At 38.2% G+C, this 21,034-nt stretch overlaps 1 protein-coding gene across 1 annotated transcript; it reads right to left on the bottom strand.

The window, feature by feature from the left end:
* Nucleotides 1–3,800: 3,800 nt before the first annotated feature.
* Nucleotides 3,801–21,028, bottom strand: Slc40a1 (solute carrier family 40 member 1). Its single transcript, XM_010636837.3, has 8 exons — nt 20,692–21,028; nt 20,183–20,250; nt 15,595–15,754; nt 13,382–13,497; nt 11,936–12,062; nt 7,951–8,196; nt 6,556–7,209; nt 3,801–5,318 (listed from the first exon to the last, which is right to left on the bottom strand). Exons 1-8 carry the CDS (start codon nt 20,732–20,734, stop codon nt 5,005–5,007), a joined length of 1,728 nt encoding a protein of 575 aa, XP_010635139.1. The 5' UTR covers nt 20,735–21,028; the 3' UTR covers nt 3,801–5,004.
* Between the last annotated feature and the right edge of the window lie 6 nt (nt 21,029–21,034).

The raw sequence follows: 21,034 nt of genomic DNA, 5'->3' as shown, positions 1-21,034 counted from the left end.
TAATAAAGTATTCTCTAAATAATGAAAAAAATAATAAGATAAGACTATAAGAGCAAGAAGCAATTTAAATATGTTCGGGGACCATTTTCATCTCCAGAATTAAGGATTATTTTAATGTTACATCATCGCCTTTTCTCTTTTACTTTCCTTTTTAGTTTTATTTTAGGGTTCCCTGTTTTTAATGTTCATACAGAGATTTCTTTAACTGAAATACCAAATAGTTTCTTTGGTGCAAAAACTATAATAGTACACAGGATCCTAATGAGATGATTAATAATGTGAAATAGGAAGTAAAGGGCTAAAGGTGTAGGGAAAGTGGGAAGGGTGGGGGAAAGGTAATAAGGGAGAGGAAAAAAATATGAGAAACTGAAAAAATGGAAACAAAGTGTTGGTAAATGGGGAGGGTGGGGGGGTGAAGGAAGGGCAGGGACAAGGGGAAAAAATGAGGATCAAGACCTATTATGTAAAGGTACAGAATCCCAATGATAAATGTAACTGTATTGTATACCTAGATTGTACCAATAAACTTAATTTAAAAAAATATGAATTTCACTTGAAATACATAGTTACTGTAAAATATCTATCCTTTTATATTGTCAATCTGAAATTAGATTAACTTGTATTATCATTATCACTACATGAATTCACTACATGAATTAAGCATCAGCACCATCTAAGGCAGTTTTGAACATAACTATTACAAGAAATTTGTAGTGTACTTTTCTCCTAGTAAAAGACAATAAGGAAAATGTTCAAATAGAAAAATATACACTCAGAGGCCAGGATAAAGAATGTGGACAAAAGCACTTACTTGTACTTTGATCTCCCTGTTGTCCATACTTTAGATAAAATACTTGCTCCCTTTTGGACCTAGGAAATGTAAACAAGTCTCCATATAAGGAAAAAGTCATTTAACTTTGAAAGCATGACAAACTCATCAGTTCAGACTTGTGATAAGTTCATGAGTTGTCCCAAGGCTCTAGCATTCCAACTCTGTTCCTGAATTGCTATCTTGTAAAACAGAAATACTCTGATAGCAAAGATTATTCTGACCGGTGGATCAAGAGGAAGAAAACGGACATTATGAACAAAGGAACAGCACTTAACTGAAGATAGGAAGAGTTTGAAGTATCATTTGGTGAGGAAAGATAAAATTCTTTTTTCTTGGTCTTGGTCTAAAAGAATTTTAAAGTTATTTCTACTTATAACAGATATATTGGGCAATTTGCAGGTCACCTACTTCCCTCTGTTACAGAACTTTTAAAAGATTTTAATGACTCTATCAACAGTCTCAATGGAAGCATGACTTAAACTTCCTCACAATTTATAGAAATATATGTATAAATCCATCAATCAAATGCGGTGGCACATGCCTGTAATCCCAGCACTCTCCTGGGAGGCTGAGACAAGACTGCCAAAAGTTCAAGGACAGCCAGGGCCACATAGTGAGTTCAAGACAAGCCTGAACTACACACTGAGACCCTGTCTCATAAAAAGAAATGAAAAGAGAAGAAATATATGTGTAAATCCATCAACAGAGATTTAATCTCTAGAGGACTCAGAGAGAGGGCTAGGAAGAAAGGACTTTGATTCTAAAATTCGTCTCTTCAAAAACAGGAGCATACTGTGCAAACTTTAAAAGTTTTTTCTAAAGCATCATCGATTTTATAGGCCAATGCTGTAAACAATCTCTGGAATAAAGGAACTGTGCGGCAAAGTTTCAACGACATAATACGGCATATATGAAGGTACAGATTATTTGACTGAAAGTGGTCGCCGATAAAGGATGTCCAATAGTTTGGAAGTTTTCATCACAATGTTTTCCTAGCTGTTTGTTGTTCTCCTGACTTTGCAATTCTTGTGCATATGCTTTTCTTCTTCCTATTTCCTAGCTGTATCCGAACACCTTTGCCTCATTACAAACCACCCTGTTAGAGAAAAGCTTAAAAAAATGAATAAATAAAGGCAGCCCACAGGTAGCTCACGGCCGTCCTTTCTAGCAAAGTATTATTAGCATTTTCAAGTTAGTTTCTGGTATTCCAGAGATTGGAAATATTCCTCAAAATTCCAGATTCCCAGTTTCTCCTGAAAGAGCAGAGCACCTGGCAATACAGGGTCCCCTTTCACGCACAGCGCATCCCAGGGACCCAGGCAACCTCCCCGTGCCTGGATGCGGGTCTCCAGCTCACCAGAGTCCAGGCCGCACCGCACTACCCTGCCCCCAGCAGGGCTTACAGTGCAGGCTCCAAGTGCACTGCCTTCTTGCAGTTTTTACTTATTTGGTTTTCCTTAGAAGAACAAGAAAGTCACTTCTTTCTTGTGCAAAGGGTAGAGGTCAATGAAAGAAGCAGCAAACAAGTCCAGCGCTGGGGTGGGCATATTTCTTTGGAAATGAAGACTACTTTCCAAAGTTTAACACAAGCAAAGGCAGTCTACGTTGAAAGAACCACTCAAGCACAGTCATAAGCATGCGTGGAAAAGAACATGAAAAAATGTAATGAACAACCGATTCTTTCAGAAATGTAATGATACCGTGAGGTGTGTACCCTGTGATCCCAGCACTTGCGGGGCCACGGCAGAAGGGTCACAGCAAGTTCAAGGGCAGCATGGGTTACATAATGAGGTCAAGGCCAGCCTGAACTGCACAGCAAAACCCTGTCTCAAAAATAAAAGCAATTAGATACTAAATGGGAAGATTACTTTCCTACTTCTAACACACTGCAGTTTTCTGTGACCTGACCCTGTGTGTCTGAGTTTGTCTCCCGATTTAGAAGCGCACCCACCCCAACTCACCCAGTCATCTACCCCTGCCCTACTTCTAAGCCCTGGGGCAGTAAACACCAGTCTGTTCAGACCAGCAGTGATTCTCCACCTTCCTCCCCTTCCTGCTCTGAGACATAGTCTGCTGAGATAAGGGCAGCCACTATAAAAATTCCCGTGAACTCTCCAGCTCCGTGCTCTTCCCTCTTACACTGGTCCTCTCCCTGTAGTCCCATAGTGTGACCAAGGGCCCATATTAAGGGTTGAGGCCTTGCTTTGACTCTTTCTGTGCATTTCACAAGGTCATAGGCCTTTGGTTACAGCTGGGAACACTCAAGGCCGATCTGCATCCTCCCAGACTGACTGCTGTGGGAAGGGAAGGGGCAGAGGGCCTGCTCAAGATCACGACCAAACCTAATAGGGGCTGCTACTGTCCCTGCAAGCACAAGATGGTTAGCAGCTACAGGGCACTGCCAGAGTTCCCACGGTGCAAATTTTAGGGGGAAGGAGAGGGTGACCAGGATCAGTAACCTGAGTCCGGTCTGCATCCGCAGAGATTGTCTTCAGTGTATGTTTGCTGCACACAGAATGTGGCTCTATTCTCTCTGGAGTATCAAGACTTCCTGTCATTAACTAGCTTCAAGCTCTAGTAATACTGCCACCTTGACCTGCAGTTCACAAAGTGCTCCACATGATCCTGCCCATTTGACTCAGACAGGGAAGTCGCAAGGTTTGTAGGGTTTTTTATAGCTCCTCTCCAATTTATAGAAGAGAAAATAAAACCTGGAGCTCCATGTGACTTATTCAAAGTCAAAGAATAAGCACTGGGCCCGAGCTTTACTGCATTTTTATCCAGGCCACTGTAACCTACAATATGAATTGTGAAACTGTAGCCCCTTATAAAATGAAACACATTATCCAAAACAGATGTTCTGTAACAAAAGCAATATTAAATAACTGGAGAACACAATTCAGTAAAAAGAAACTAAGATTTTAAAAATATTTTTATATAGAAATATTTTACAAAGATTTTACAACGTAGAAACTCATTACATCATACTGTAGAAAGATGAATAGAAAGAATAAACCTCAAGGATAAAGAAAGTGCACATAACAATGTATTGCAGTCTCCATGAAAGTGCTTGAAAGGTTAAGGCAAGGTACTTTGCTGCTACGGGCATGTTGTGAGCAGACTTGTAAAACAGTTTTTTAAAACAGGTCCAAAGTCTTTTGGTCTATTCTTTTCAATGAGATTTAAAAGGGAAACTCTTCCACAATCCCTGCTCTAGAACAATGGAAAGATAACATCTGGGCATAAAACAGTAAAAGCAAAAACGTTCTACCCGAGTGTGTTAAAAGTAATTCAAATGATTTCTAGAACAAAACCTTCCCAAGCGCTGGCTACCTTTGTAATGTGCCAGGTTGAAGACCCACTCTCTCGTAGTCTGAGAGACAGCAAGGAACGACTGTGGTGTGGCTAAATCAGGATCTCACTCACGCGTGTAAGCTTGCAGCCTCCAGTTTCTACGGCCAAACTACTTACATGAAACCCCCCCCACATTCACTGCTTTAGAAATCTGCTTCAGAGCTTTGCTTCTGCTGGTAGCTTACATGATAGCCATTTTATGAAGAGCTACATATGTATAATACAGTATTTTGTTTATTTGATAATAAAAATACAAAAGTGCTCTCTAAAGTTAAACCATAAATGTTATCAGAGAATTCTAACTAAGCATTTCATTTTTCTATATGTCAAATCACTTAAGACCAATAGGATCAATAAGGATAATACTGGTTATCAAACAGTAATCTTCATACTTGGAGAACTTGTTTTTTTATAATTGATATTTAAAACATCAAAACAAGTAAATTAGCCAGGTTTGAACAAGAGTGAGCTTTAGGGAAAAGTGACTTAGCCAAATTCTAGTACAGATAAAATATCTGCCAAACAATAACATTAACCACTGTTTAATGGAAAACTTCATCCACTCCAAAGAACAGGAAAATTCACTGATGGTCTCCCTATACTTAAACATTTGCTTTTTTTTTTCCATACCTAAAGTAAGAGAAATTAACCAGCTCATGTTTGCTGATTTAGATTTCCTTAAATAGCTCTTAGCCCCTCAAGGCATAGCTGTGGAAAAACCAGAGAGAAACACCCAGGCATTTACTGAATCTTGAAGTACAAAATAAGCACATGTGCTCGATATAATCTGGTAACAGGGAAGCAACAGTTAAACTGTCTTACACATCAGATGTATTGGTTTGATTTTCATTTGAAACTTCTTTTTCCTGAGAACCACAAACAAAGACCTGGCTGCCTAGAGTTTTGTGGGCAAATCGGAAATACATAGTGTGGCCCATCGCCACAAAGGAGACTGAAATCAGGACGAGCAAGCCAAAAGCTTCAGGGTTCGGAGCCAGGAGGACCATGAGGAAGTGCAGAAGGTCGAGAAGGTAGTTCATGGAGTTCTGTACACCGTTCACAATGCCTCTCTCAGACTCAATCACGTTCTCTTGCAGCAACTGTGTCACACTTAAATCAAAGGCCCAAAGACCTATATGACGAAACATATTTTGGTAAAGGCTGAATTTAATTTAGAGTCATACATTTCAGACTTACAGACAAAATCTGCTGACTTATGCAAGATACACATTTAGCCCTATAGCCTTTCAGTTACCTTATAAAGTACTAATCACAGCTTTACCTTAAAGAACTTCTTTTCATTAATACTGAGTTATTCATGACTTTTAAGAAATGATTCTTTACAGACACAGACTGAAACAAATCTAATCTATAAGCTTCTTAGTTCTATTTTTCTGACTACTCATACTACAAAAGTAGACCTCTGAAATCAGGAATATAAATCCCATAAATACTAATACTTTTAAAGTTTAAAATGACCTAATACATTCCTGCAGTTAAGGAAACTTTAAACCATTGTTACATTTATCGCTTGGGTTCTACAGCCCTTACAATAAATCTGTCCTGCTTGAATATTAATGTCTTTGATAAATTAATGAACTGCTTCTTAATCACAAGATAAAAAAGTTTCATTTTAAGAACACATTCAGTCAGATATTCATCAGTACTCCATTAATGATTACATAAATTTTGCTTTTAAGAAATCTTTATATTACATTGCTTCCAGAGCTATAAAATCCATTTGTATAGCAAAGTATATAATAAGTACACATCAGCTAGAGAGGACTTTTGAAGGATTTTTTTTAAATAACTGACATTGTCTTTGAAAAGACATTACCTTCTTTATGTCATCTCATACAAGTATCTATATAGATTTTTGGCAGTTATAGCAGTATAAAACCTCTACACTATTGGATGGCAGTATAATTATTATAGCTAATATATTTCTATTTATTTATTTTTTATTTTATTTTATTTTATTTTTTTGGTACCAGGGATTGAACTCAGGACCTTGTGCTTGCCAGGCAGGCACCCACACCACTGAGCTAAAGCCCCAGACCTTAATATATTTTAAAAATAAATTTACATTTAAAAAAAAGTAATAGTTAAAGGCTAGAGGTGTAGCTCAGTGATAAAGAGTGCTTGCCTAACATCTTTAAAGCCCCAGATTTACCATATATAATGGCTGGGTTGCCCAGCACCATTTATATTTTAAAAATCTCATGTTTCAAGACAGGATTCTATGCATAAATAATGGGTTTTGCTTAAATTAAGATCCAAGAAATATTTCAGATCATTTCTTGATGAATTTTCTGTACCGACTTTCCCCAAAGACTCTAATTCATTAACATAAAAAAGACATTTCTTACCGACTCTAGCAGCAATGACGCCTGCAAAGAGCAGGCTGACGGAGATTATGGGCACGGGCTTGGTGCTCATCTCCAGGATCGCATCACCAGTACGAGACCCGTTGGACATGTGGTGCGTTTCAGTGGTGAAGGTGGTTTCAGGTATTCTGGTGGTTGTGGACACTGGTTCTCCTTGGAAGAACCTGGAACGAGTATCTTCAAAAGGAGAAACAGACAAGTCCAAGGGACTTCCAGGCATGAATACAGAGATTACACACAAGATCAAACAGGAGAGCTGGGCCCATCCTGAGATCAGACCAGTCCGAACCAGCCCATACTTTCGACGCAGCCAGGTAAAAGCCACAGTCCCCATTATTCCGGTGATAGCTGATGCGCCCATCAAGATGCTGAGGATGGAACCGCTCAGCCCCTGAGTATAGGCGTAGCCTGTGGTAATGCAGTCAAAGCCCAGGACAGTCATATAAAGGAAGGCAAGACCCATGCCAGCCAGGAACACTGGCTGGTTGTAGTAGGAGACCCATCCGTCTCGGAAGGTGCGGAAGGGCTCTGCCATCTGGGAAGAGCAGCTGGGCTCTTGCTTGTGTTCAAGTTCACGGATGTTGGGTTCTTTCTCACCCATGAGATGAGTTCCCTCCAGGGGTTTTGGCTCAGTATCTATTAATAAAAGATATAGTGTGCGGGTAAGGTATGGGGAGAAAAACCACTTTACACTTTACCATTTTTTCATCTCCTATTCCCCTTCTCTATAGGTACTCTTGGTTAATAATTACTGAATTCTCTAAGAAATCCAGCCACAGAGCAATTTCCAAGTACCACTTTGGTTAAACAAAATAATATTGATCATTTTTTCTCCTAGAAATTATGCTTGCACTAAAGTAAATAGCAGGAGAACTCATCACATATGATATATAAATTATCTGGGATAATGAAGAACCTTATCAAGATCTGTTAAGATCCCATTTACCAGAAACCAAACTTCCTCTTCTGTTGGGAAATGCTCTTCCTAATGTTTTCACCCCCTTCCACTGTCTTACAAATGGCCACGTGTACTCCCTTCTTTAGATACTGCAAAGAATTCTCTTACCTTATTTTTCTCCCACTATCTCACCATTTTCATGGTTCATTCTGTCCAGCCAGAGCACAGCTAGCTGCCTCTCTGTGCCTACTGCTCATATCAAGAAAAAGAGCCAGGGATCCCATTCCAGCTCCTTCAAATTCAACCCAGAAGTGTTTCCTAGACCTCAAAGTCTGGTCTTGCCTCATCTACCAAAATGATATATTTAACCTCACCCAGTTCTTCAATGAAAATAAAACCTTATACAAATCCAACAAAGTTTTAGTCCTCAGCAACATTTAAAATCTGAACCTGAAGGGCTTGTTACTGGGCTCGGTTACCTTTGTGTACATTCAGCTGTTTCATTTCAGCTTCTTCTCCTTTAAAAGCAGCTTTCACAGCCAGGGCAGGGGTTTTCTGGTAGACCTTCCAGAGCAGAAAGTACTCCACACACATGGACACCAAATTCCATCCCGAGATGAAGCCGCAGCCAATGACTGGGGACCCAAATGTCATAATCTGACCCACAGCCATGGGGGCCAAGATGTTGGTTAGCTGGTCAATCCTTCGTATGGTAGCATTCATATCTACAGGGGTCGGTGGAAGAGGCAGGTAAGAGGTCAAGCCCATCAAAGAGAGACTGCCATATGCATAATTCAGAGGGATGAGCCAAAAGCACACACTGCTAACATCTGGATTTCCAAGAGCACTTTGAATAAAGCATGGGCTAGAAGAACATTTATTGTTTGGGGAACAAAATTTCCTCCAAAGTTGTGTTTCCTTTGGAATTTTAGAAATTAGTCTAACATCAACGTTTTAAATGAACATTAGTGACCTGTTTCATTTCTATCAATACGTATTAAGTTAGACACTATTCTCCACACTGTAAACATAACTGTGACGTATGTCACCCCTCACACAAAGGCAGCTGCCATCAATCTTACACGTGACTGTCTCAGCGGAGCCTTCACCAGCATGACTCTGGTCCCCACTAGCAAGTTTCCGCAGCATAGCCTACAGAGGACGGTGGAGTCCATCCAAATAGGTCAATAATTTGAATAAAAAGTAACAAAAGAAGACTTAAGCCTTAAAGCCCCAGAACAACAACAAAAATTATTTTAAACTTGTTATTACTCTCCATTTTCAAGGACTCATGGAGCTTTCCAAAGTCACTAATTTCTATCTTTTACATGATAGGACGTTAGTAATGTTTAGGTGTCGGTACAAGTGCAGTGTCAGAAATAGTTTTTATTTTTCTGAAGCAGAACAAATTAAATTCTTTGAATAAAAAGACCTAATCATTTTCTTGGTAACATCCTGGAATAGAATCCATCTTCTGGGTTGGGGTGAATCATGGTAATACAACGTGTGCTTAGCATATACAAGGCCCTGGGTTCAACCTCCAGTGCATGCACACACATATAATCAGACTTCTGCATAGGCAACCTTTCTCTTTATAAATTTACACTTATTCTCATATAAACATAAATATAGGCTCATTTGGTTCTGATTGAACTGTTGTGGCTACAACTATAACAAGACAGATCATGACACAAATAGTGAACTTTATTGTAAAGGGTATATTATGTCTCATAGAAGAATCTTTCAAGGATGTGATGAGGAAATTGTAGCAAACAGGTCTGTCTGCCTCAAACATGAAATTGGTTTTAATCCACAGAATCCAGACATGAAATCTACTGCTATACCTGATCAAAGCTAATAAGCAGATTTTGCTTTAGAAATGTCTGGATCCATGCAACGGACTGAGTAAAGTCTGGGAGAGGAATGAATTTCAAGCAGGCTAAGTAGACAACATGGTAAAAGCAAATGTTTTAATAAAATACTAAATCAAATACCTGGAAAGCACTTAACATATAATGGATTAGTTAACAGTATATATGTAAAAAAAAAATGCCTTTCTCACAGCATTCTAAACTAGAGGGTAAAAGCTGTATTTTGCCCTGAGACTCTAACACTGCCAGGGAAAATTTCTCCTGTTCTTTACCCTCAGTAATAGAGCTTCAAACATTAAGACTAACTTTGAAATCAAGAAATGAAGGGATAAGAAAATGGGAGGAATTAGCATCCAGTCTTTGTTCTTTATTTTCACACCCTTTCAACCTACACACGCAGCCAGTATACACAGGTGAAGCCCTCACCACCCAGTCCTCCATCTGGGTTTCCAACTCATTGCCAGCAACCTTAAAACCAGCCTGGATATACACACTTTACCCCAGCTGGAGGAGGCGTGTCTGTGGAGAGAGTCAGTCTTCAGGAATCCACAGGAACCCAAGACTATTTTTTTGCTTTCTCTCTTTTATTTCGCCTTTATCTGCCTTCTCTCTCTTTCTCTCTCTGTGTTCTCCTTAAACAACCTCTTAGCAGAAATGACAGCAAATTTCATAGTTAGACATTTGCTGACTCTCGACTCTCAGAACTAAAAAAAGTTTCTGTATTGTTTCACAACATAGTGTTTAATAAGCACAAATGCCGAGGCTAAATTTTCAGGAAAGAAAACACATATGTGTTTATTCACTGGTCTCCTAACCAGTGTTGTTGCTGGATATGGAAACACACTGCCTATGAAAAGTTAACTTAGAGTGGATGAGAGTTCAACAGACAGCTCACTTGCTTTTTTAAACTTGAGAAACTCCCAAAGGTCAGAAAATAGACTGCTTGGCTTAACGTTCCACTCTGCAATAATTCATAATATAAACAGGGACAGCTGAGAAATGACCAGTCATAGTTTTGTTGTTCTGGGATATCAGTTCATACTCAGAAAGAAAAGATCTTTGAATTTTTTATTTGTGTATGGGTAGTAGGACCAGTTACAATTTTTAAGGAACTTTCACTTTAACAAAGCTATTTTACAGAGTACAAGTAGATTTTTAAATAGACTTTAGAGTTTCAAAATGAGTTAAGAAATCCAAATAAAAGAACAAAAGCAACTTTTCTCCAAATATATTCTACCAAATATACATATGTGATCTATTTTCAAAATATATCCTCTTGTACCCTTTGAATTTGAAAAGGACATATCCTTACATGCTTAAAATAATGTTAAAAAAGAAAGTAAACAAACCAAAAAGGAAGAAGCCTTAACTTCTCTTCAGGGTAACAAAAAGAGATGCAGAACTATTTCTTACTACACTCACAGGAAGAAGTATCAACGAGAATGTCCTGGGTACAGAATGAAACCCTACACATATATTCTGCTCTGAAGTCAGTGTGGTATTTCTACCTGGATTACAATGCTGCTACCACATGTGATGATTCGAGCAAGTACTTCTTCCAGACCTTCCACAGACTTTGTTCTCCTTCAATCGCCACTTCCTTTCTTTCTTTTCTTCTTTTTTAAACCCCAAAGTCTAGTCAAACAAAACTGCTGGCTAACTGCAGCATCTAATCGCGCCTTCTGTGGCCCAGATAAGTCACCAAGAATGGTGTGTGAATCCCTCTGGATGGCTGAACAATGTGTTTTGGATACTCGTGACCTTAATGACCAGTACAGTTCACTCAGCTGACCTGCCCAGTAGGCAGGTGGACCCTTCCTCCTCTACCCCAGGTAGATGTTAATGCAAATTCGTGTCTGCATGTCATATGGGGAGAAGGGATCCAGGCTACCGTGAACCACAGCAAGGTGATGTCACGGGACAAAGCTGCTTTGTCAGCATTCCTCACTCTTTCTTCAGCTGCTTGTGTAGGTTTCCAATGATTTGTACGCCTCTTAAAAACTGCACCCCGCCTCTCTTTTAAACTTTCTTACAATAGTTATATTACGTTCTGTATAATGTAATAAAAGTTATAAATGATAACTTTAAAGTAGGAGGAACAAAGTGCTAGGGTCTCTCCTACTATTATGTTGTTTCCATTGGTATGGAGAAGAATAATATCCAAAGTATGACACTTACGTATATTAAAAATATCCATGTAAAATATCATAACAGATATTATTATTAAATAATATTTAGTAACAGTTATTTATTATTTTTTATTGTATTTATTATTTTTACTATACTTATTATTAAATAAATATTTAGTAACAGCAGAATTTTTAGAAAGAAAAGGAAAGTTTTTAAAAGGCATGTTCTTCCACTTTCCTGGTGTGCATAGAGTAAAAGAGTACTTAACTATTCTATAAATTAATACCATAACAGAAATCTTAGCACTAAGACTGACAAAGTAAAAAAAAAAATTATGCTTTCAATTTACTGTTAAAACATACCCAGAACATGAAAAATTAAAAGGTTTTTTTCACCTCATTTATTGCCACTGGTTTAAATTAAATCTTAACATTAATTTAGCTGAAAAAAAAAACCAACTTACCTGCTAATTTGCTTCTGTCCTCTCCTGCAACGACAACGATCCAGTCCCTCTGGATGGTAATCGCCGTAGCAGTACTGGCTAAGTTTGCAATGTTTGCAATAGTGATGATCAGGATATAGCAGGAAGTCTAAAGAATTATGAGAAAAAATGAGTTAAAAACGTTAGTTTATCTTACTATACTTCACTATACAAGATAACTTAAAATGGCCTTTGGGACAAATAGTGTATTTTTAAAATTTTACTTCAAATATAAGAAATCATTTTAAATAAATAAATAAATTGTTTTTACTTTGTATACATGAAACAAGTACCAGTGGTCAAGTTAAAGGGTATGCTATTATCCTAATCTGCATATCTGTAGTAGATACAATGTGAAATTACAGCAATCACATGAACATGTACATGACATAGTTATGAGAAAATGGTACATGGTGGTGTTTTTAACATTTTCCCCACAAATATCTCCACCGACGAGATAATGAAGGGGATCTGAAAAGACCTGCATTTAAGTCAGAGTTCTGACCCTTTCTAGTTGCACAATAATGGATAATCAACAAGCCTCATTTTGTCTTAGATTTGCCATCAGCAATATGAAGGGACTAGACTTGAAGATTTCATAATGTCCTAGCTGGCTTTGAAACTCTGTAATATCAATCCCCAAAATATAAGAAGATTGAGCAGTTACACGAATTCATTATTCTCCAGTTGGGGATATAGGTGATTTCCCCAAACAGAAATAACAATGATTATTGGAGGAATACAACTATGACTGGATAATACATACACAGTATACGGACATTTCCTGTATAGTGAGAATAACTTACAGAATAAAAGAGAATAAACTGAAAACTAACAACTGAATTATATAATACTTTTTTAGAAATGTTATTAAAAAGCAGTAAGACAAAATTTAAAATCAAATAATACTAAGTGGATACCTATTACAGGCAAAACAATAACAAACTAGCAGGGGTATTACAATGGACACAGAAATCAATTACTGAAATGTCACATTTGCAAAAGAAAAAGACACTCTATAGCTTTAAAGGTTTTTCATCTTTACCTCTACCACAGAGTCAATTTTCTACCTTCAAGAATCTCACTGAATAAATGTGAGTCATTTGCAAGAAAATAAATGTACCTTGAGACCATAATCAAATACAAAAGGTTAAATACTGCTTGATTTATTTCATATGAGAAACCCAATGTATAAATAATTCAAAGAGAAAAATATCACACAGATAACAGGAAACAGAGAGATAGATCTTTTGTAGATGGGAAGAGGACCAAGTGATAAAGGGAAGGGCTAGGGAGAGGAGGGGAAGAGGAAGTCAAAAGAATTAAGATGTGTTATGTCCACATACCAACTACCCATGAGAAATGAGGTCATGTTCTGCAAACATGGACTAATGCAAATTTTAAAAAAGAATCCCACTGAACACTTACAAGGACCCATCCATGGTACATGGTCAGAAGCTCATTTTTATGTAAGAAAACCATCATCAGGATGATCCCACACAGGATGACTGAAACATTCTGTACCACCAGGGAAGTCTGGGCCACTGATAGAGGAAAAGCAAAGTTTTCACTACTTTTTATGCAAACATCATTATTCTACTACATTAATGCATATGCAAACCACAAAAAAGGAACCCTTCCCAAAGTAAATTTTGCCTCAACTATTCAGTATAACCAGCATATCATAGCAGACCAGTGAAATCTGTAAATAAAATAAAGTACATTTTTTTTTCTGCTGGTTGAAGTCTTTCAAAATAACATTTTCATTTAATTTATTCTCTTCAAGTATACTGTCAAAAACAGAACCATTATACAGATAAGATCAATCTCTCGGCTCTTTGTTTCTTAAGCTAAAACAAGAGCATGTAGGAGGTTATTGACATGTTAAGGAGGAAGTTAGGAATTCATAATCTCCTACATGGCATGCTTAACTTGATAAAATGCGATGGACAAATAGGAAAAGCATGCAAAGATTTCCCCAGAATAAAGCAGTATTGAATTTCTTTTCATATCTTAATGCTATTTGTCTTTACTAGGACATTCTAAGCTTCACCTTCTACCACACACACACACACACACACACACACACACACACACACACAAAGACCAACTTTCTAAAACTGAGGCATTCATACAGATCAAGCGCTAGAAGAAGGCTAGCTAAGGACCCTTGTAATCTTTTCTCTGTCACTCACTAGGCAGATGATGGAGGGAGAGACACTTAATGTCACATGCCTACGTCCAGAAGGCGAAGGAGAGGGTGGTAATGCTTCTCTTCTATACTTTATGGAGTCAGAATGATGTTCAAATAAAATATTCATGAAAACACCGTGACATATGTAACGTACAATTACAGCTCTTGTTATCCAGGATAGTAAAGCTCATCCCAGTTTAGAAGGTCATATGGAAGACCCAAAACAGAACAAAAGGATCTCTGAAAATAACATGAAGTGAAATATCAACATACAACTCACTCGTGCATTTACTGCACAAGGATTAAATACCAAATGAACAAAGTTCTTAGCTTTGATGATCTCACAGCCAGAAGAAAAGTCATGTGAACAGGTAATTCTAACCATGTAAGTACAAAAGCAGAGATGTCTCAACATAGTCTCCTTCCTCCAACTCAACCTTTGTTCCTCAACCTGTAACTGCAGCGTTCCACAATTGTAAGACGAAAGGGTTCTATGTGTACTATTCTTATTTTCCTATGCATAATGATGTAAAGAATGAGGATTCCCCCCCCCAGGATACAGAGCTTTTTCTATGTGTCTTCTAGTCTACCCATTCTCAAAGCAGAAGTATGTTCATCTTGACCATTTTACTAGTAGTGTTAAGTCCTACAAATTGAAAATCCCATTCCTGTGTATCTAGAAGCAGTCATCCTGAATTGAAAGAAATTAATGGTATCTCAATCTTTTCCTAACAGCTAAAACAGACATGGCTAGGAGCTATCAACTGAATAATTCAAGAAAATTGTACCCTGAATGATTATCCATATTGCTCTTATTTTCTAAATAACTGAATTGCTCAGATTACTTTCTCTGTTTCCTGTATGAAACAAAATGATTAAAGTCTTAATGTCTCTAATAACGTTAATATGTTATTTCTTCTTTTTCTCTAAAAGTTTAAAATTCACTTTTCTGTGATCCAGGCTCAGCTATCCTTCCTTGAGTCAATACCGAGTTTTCAATTCCCTCATACACATACACATCTTTATATGAACTACAGACACCCAGAGGACAGGTGTTAAAGCCGTCTCGGGAACATCACATTAGAGGAATCCTGGTGCAAGTCATGGTTAGGAAGGAAGCTGGAGTTAAGCAAATGTTTAATGTTTAACATGGTTCCCAGAAAAGTGGCTCTAGTATTAATCATTAACATCTGAAATTTAATAACGGCCGAAAAACCAAAAAAAAAAAATCTATTAGACCAATCTCCTGGCATCCCAAGTGTGTGCAGAAGACCCAGGACCCTGAATCCAGACAGAAGCACTGCCACCAAAATCCCCTCCCTAGGGAGGGGCAAGCAACCAGGGGCTGCACAGTGGTTTTCTTTTAGTTTGCTGCTCTCTCTAATCCAGAGAAAGCTCAAAGGCTGGTCCCATGAATATGGGGGCTTAGACATAGAATGACACTCACCTTTAAGCCTGGAATTCTTATCCACCCAGTCACCAATGATGGCTCCCAGGACCAGAACAGACCCTGCCACCACCAGCCCATAGACTGCGGTCAAGAGGAGGCTGTTTCCATAGAGCTCTACTAGAAACACAGACACGGCAAAGTGCCACATGCGATCCCCCTGGAACAAGGGAAAATGTTTGGTGAACATTTTTAGCTTGTAGTCTGCTGTACGTAGAAATTTATCTTCCTACCTAAAGAGCACTTTCTAGCTACACCAGAAGACTTTCAAAATCAATAATTACTCAATGGGAGAGGTGGGGGAAAAGAAAGAGGGGAATGGAATTAATATGATAAAAAGCTCAAACTTGGAAGCAACCAAATTTCTCATCTACAGGAGACTGGATAAAGAACATGTGGCTTTTTTTATAAAATGGAGTACTACTCAACCATAAAGAATGAGAAACTAGAGACATTTGTAGCTAAATGGATGCACATTGAGGCAATACTCTTAAGTGAAATAAACAGGACACACGTGTAAATACTGAATAGTGTGAGAAATTGAAAGTGTAAATAAAGACTAAAAGGTATAATAGATAATGTGAAATAGGAAGAAAGGGGAAAAGGGCAAGGGGAAGTGGGAGGGATAGGGGAAAAGAAAGAAGGGAATGGAATTAATATGAGAAAAGGAAAAAATGGAAACAAAGTCCTTGTAGATTGGGAGGGGTGGAGGGGTTGAAGGGAGGGCAGGGGATGGGGAAAAAACAAGAACCAAGATGGATTATGTAAAGGTGCAAATTTCCAATGATGAATGTCATTACATTGTATACCTTAAATGTACCAATAAAGTTAATTTATTTTTTAAAAACATAAAATTACTCTATGGATTTAATACTACTCAGATATTTAAAACGTTCATCCTAACACAATGGAAAATATTCTTGCCCGATTATTATGAAAAAATTATCAAAAAGCATGAAACATATTCTTATTATTCTAGAAAAAGATGAACTAAGATGAGGTTTTGGGGCCAAACCATTTCTCTCATGTGCCAAGTTTCTCCCCAGGCACAGTATCTGTGCCTATCTTGATTGGAGAAGCATAAAGTAGTTTGTTATTGGACCAGAACTCGACTATAGTTTATAGACATTGGTATATCTTGAATTCTAGAAAAAGCCAGCTTCTCAATTTGTAAATATGAGTAGACTATATGATTTCTCAACTTTGTTTTACCAAAAACATTCTAAACTATATGCCCTGTTTCACAAATAAAATTCAAAGTCCAGCAGAGCAATCAGAAAGATAAAATTAAAGGACAAATTCTGGCATTGCATGGACAAAGATCTCCAAATAAATTTGAACGTGGAAGTGGTTAATGTTTTGATACAGATGAGTTTTGAAGGGAGAAAAAAAAAACTTTCTTCACACAGGTCCAGAGTATATAGAGAATTTTGGAATTCACTGCTACAAAATGTGGTGTAAGTTTCAGAGAAACTTTAAAACAAGTCATGAAAGTTCATACACAAGAAATTCATAATTGGCTTTATTATGAGATTTTTAAGGTCCACCCTGACTTTTGGGATTAACATGAAGGACAACATTCTATCACAACTTATCCCTCAAGAGCACTGCAGGACACTAAATTCCCAGGCAGAGTTTCTTCCAGATTTGACCGATGTGTAAATACTTATACTCCTAGATCTTCACAAGTCTGTGAATACAGTCAAGATAAATTTCATGTATTGGAAGCAAATTACTATCCTGGTAAGTCAAATTATTTTTAAAAGTTAATAAAGTCAAGATAACAACCTTAAACATTGGAAACTTGAATCGATACATGCTAGCAACCATTTACAATAAACTTCATGTAAACCAGTAGTTCTAAGTGGGGGTGATTTTAACCTCCAGAGGTCATTTGTCAAAGTCTGGAGTTATTCTGGGTTGTCACAACTGCAGGGAATAGAGGAAATACAAGCAGCATCTACAAGCCATAAGATGACTGTCGGATTTCCTGACCCAAAACATCACTAGAACAGGTTGGTAAAGGATTATGAACATAATTTTGAGCCACAATTTAAAATTAACAAGATTAAGACCTTGAGGAATGAGTAGGAATTATCACAATTCCCAAACAGATTTGATATTAAGCAATAAATTCTGTGCTCAAAAAAAAGTGCCACAATGGGGTAGCATCTATGGAAACACTGACAAGTGCCCCCGCATTCCTTCCTTACTTCAAGCCTACTCTATCCTTCTAGGCTTCCCTTTCCTGCCCTCCTGTGTGCTCTCACTTTACTTGATGCCTTGTTAACATGCCTGTCTACCCCCACCGGAGCTACGAATGAACACCCATGGTCATTAATACACTTAATAAATACTTATGGGGCGGGTGCTTTGTACACAACACTACTGTAAACACTTGAGCTGTCACAGGGAAAGAAAATCAGAGCCCATGGTTTCATGCAGTTTGCATTCCAATGTTCACAGACCAAAGACAGATATAGCACAGGTCAGGAAGTGTACGTGCTACAGGGAAAATCAACACAGGATGGGACTGAAATGCGGCATTTTATATGGAGTTGTAACAGGGGTGTCTATGAGCAGAAAGTAAGGCCTAGAAAAATGCAGGCACAGTGGGGTATAACTTGGGACAGCCTGCAGGAGGATAATATAAGATATTAGTAACTGGGTCCTCTTCTTTCCTTGTTGTACAGTCTTTTCATGAGCAGATAATTTTTTAAAAGTCCGTACTAAGTGACATTATGAACTTATTAAAAGGATCCACTTCTTACACTATTTTGTATTCTGATAGCACGAAGTGAAACATATTGATCTACTAGCAGACAGAAATAAAGTTTGAAATCAAAAGCATTCACACCTAACCTGAGATAATCTGTAGAATCTACCTTAAGGCCCTATGTTCAATGAGTAGGAAATCACGGTTTGTTGGGATAGAAAGATATGCTTAAGTTTTGTGGTAATAAAGATCAGTGTGCCACTGACAAGACAAAGCATAAGTGGAATTACCTAGCGTGAGACACCATTCCTTCTTGCACTCTTCTGAGTGAGAGGTAAAAATCCACTGAACCTTATATGGCTGTGATTGCTCTTGGTTTTTTTTTTATTGTAAGAACTTCCTTTCTTCAACTTACTGTACAATTGGAACAAGCATCTGTCACCTTGATTATGGAATTTTTTTAAAGATCCTTTTTAAGATCCTTTTCAAATTAAAAAAAAATCCTTTTAGAACAACCACAGCACTGCTCGTGTTTTTAGCAAATCTACCACCCAGTCAGTCTATCAAACAAGAGTCACACAAACCCCAAATCAAGCAGTACTTGGAAATAAGGCACGCTGTTCCTCTAAGAGCCAGATCCAGACCATAAACTGAGACTTTCAGGCACTATTTCCTATACTTCTAATACTTACTTCTCACAGAATTAAATTGGATGAAGCAAGCACTGGCTTGGATTTATGAAGAGTTGTTTCACTAGACTCATTAGCTTCTGGAAGTGAAACAAACTCAAACCAATTCCACTTTGTTGACCTTTATTTGCAGAGTTATCCTTGCCTAATCCTCAAGATGGGAGCTTGCTTTTCTGAAAAGTTATCTCTCAAGTGCTATTTCTTAGAAGGACAACAATTTGGCTAAATAATTTCCCAAAGGCATAGAGTATAGATTTCCTCATGGAATGATTCCGGAAGTTCATCTTCAAGATGACCCAATAGAAATTTCCAATTTAGAAAGAAATTAACATGGTAGTTTACTCTTAAAAGTTATTTCTCTTTATGTATGGTTCCTATAAAGTTCATATAGGAAGCATGCACAGAATATACTCAGATTTATATCTTTTAGATAATGAGAACAATTGTTTAATTTTTAAAGATTCTAATCATCATTCATCAGACATACACCCAGTACCCCTCCAGGATTATTCTTTTTCAGGGAGAGTTGACAGAAGGAACCTAGGCCAACAGGAACACTGGGATTTTTCCAAAACCATGTTAAGTCAGAAAAATTGTGATTTTCTAATTTTCAACAGATGGTTTTTAAAATAGCTTGCAGTGCCTACATATTACATAACTCCATATAACATTTTTAAAGCCCAGAGTTTTTGTTTCTCAAATATTTGATCTTGGGGCTGTGTATATTTTAATTAATTCTACAATGCCATTACTGGGCTAGGTCATTCACTCCACCATTCCACTATATTTTTATATACTGCATGTGGGAGCTAAATTTTAAGAAAACAGAAGTATCTTAAAATGTGAAATGCCAGGAGGTATTTGAAACACACTCCGTCTCTTGGTACAGATTGCCATTTACTGAGCATAGTCATGCAATATACCATTTATAAATAATGCAAATATCCCTGTCTTTGTTAATCCTATTTTTGGATAGTTATCAATCTATATAAAGTACAGTAACTTGATAATTAATTTACTGACACTCATCCAAATACCTTTAACAGAACTAACTTTTTCCCTAAAGTGTTCCGGATGATTTATTTCTTTATGACAACACTGGAAGTGGGCTTAAGACTGGCTTTAATAAAAGTAAACAAACTGTGCAACTGTTTTGTAAAAATGACCGTGCATTCTCACTTACCCAAGTGGAGAGAGAATGACTAAGGTAGAGAAGGAATTTGGCCGAGGTCAGGTAGTTTGCAAAGGATCCTGCAAAGGCACACAGAGGGGGCGGATTTAAAAGCATATCTGGTCACTTGAACGAGCCGAGATTCAAATACTTACCCACTTACTAAAACACGATTATTTAAAACTGCTTTGTGGGACAAATCACGTACACTTTACCAAGCCGTCTAAGAATCGATGCATACTGCCTCTTTAGTATCACTGATTAAATTCAGCACGGCCTGTTGGTCAATAACTGCACAACTTCACGTGCGGTGAAGAAACCTGTTGCGAAATTCTTCAACTTCTTTTTTTTTTAAATCGAAATCCAAACTGCCCAAGGTGCTGCATCCCCACCTGTGTGCAAGCCCCTTTTCTCATACTCTGAATTTCCTGTTTCTCCCCTCTGCTCTGGCCCCCCGGAGCCCTGGTCCAGAGCTAGGTCTCGTCCCTCCGAACTCGCGCGGCACCACGCACCCCACTCACCGTAGCATCCTCCCCGGCGGCTCTGCTCGCCCGCCCTGCTCATGACACCGGGCGATCTGGTTTTCTCGCTTTCTGCTGCCGGTCGTCGCCGCTTCGGCCCTCGCCGAGGTGCTCGCCAACCCGAGCGCCAGGGACTGGAGATGGCACCGCTGCAAACCCAACAGCCTCGTCCGGACGGACCCCAGCGACGGCTATGGCAAACGGCAAAAGAGAAACTGCCCGGGTCTCCTCGTTGTCTTCCTTCCGAACTTAGCTAACACTGTAGCTGAAGTTGGAAAGGCAAAGCCTTATGGACGCGGGTGGGAGGCTCCGCGGGCCGCCGAGACCCTCAGCCCTCGCTCGC

Source organism: Fukomys damarensis, unplaced genomic scaffold (genome assembly GCF_012274545.1).
Source record: "Fukomys damarensis isolate Sample0158 unplaced genomic scaffold, DMR_v1.0_HiC HiC_scaffold_26, whole genome shotgun sequence".
Classification (NCBI taxonomy): Eukaryota; Metazoa; Chordata; class Mammalia; order Rodentia; family Bathyergidae; genus Fukomys; species Fukomys damarensis.
The sequence above is the reverse complement of the archived record's forward strand: the minus strand, read 5'-3'. Positions and strand labels throughout refer to the sequence as shown.

Coding starts and splice junctions, on each gene's coding strand:
- Slc40a1 (XM_010636837.3), bottom strand. CDS start 20,734: ATGAGCAGGGCGGGCGAGCAGAGCCGCCGGGGAGGATGCTACG. Junction 15,755..20,182: donor GTCATTCTCTCTCCACTTGG/GTAAGTGAGAAT, acceptor CCCTTGTTCCAG/GGGGATCGCATGTGGCACTT. Junction 5,319..6,555: donor CGTCATTGCTGCTAGAGTCG/GTAAGAAATGTC, acceptor TTCGTCATATAG/GTCTTTGGGCCTTTGATTTA.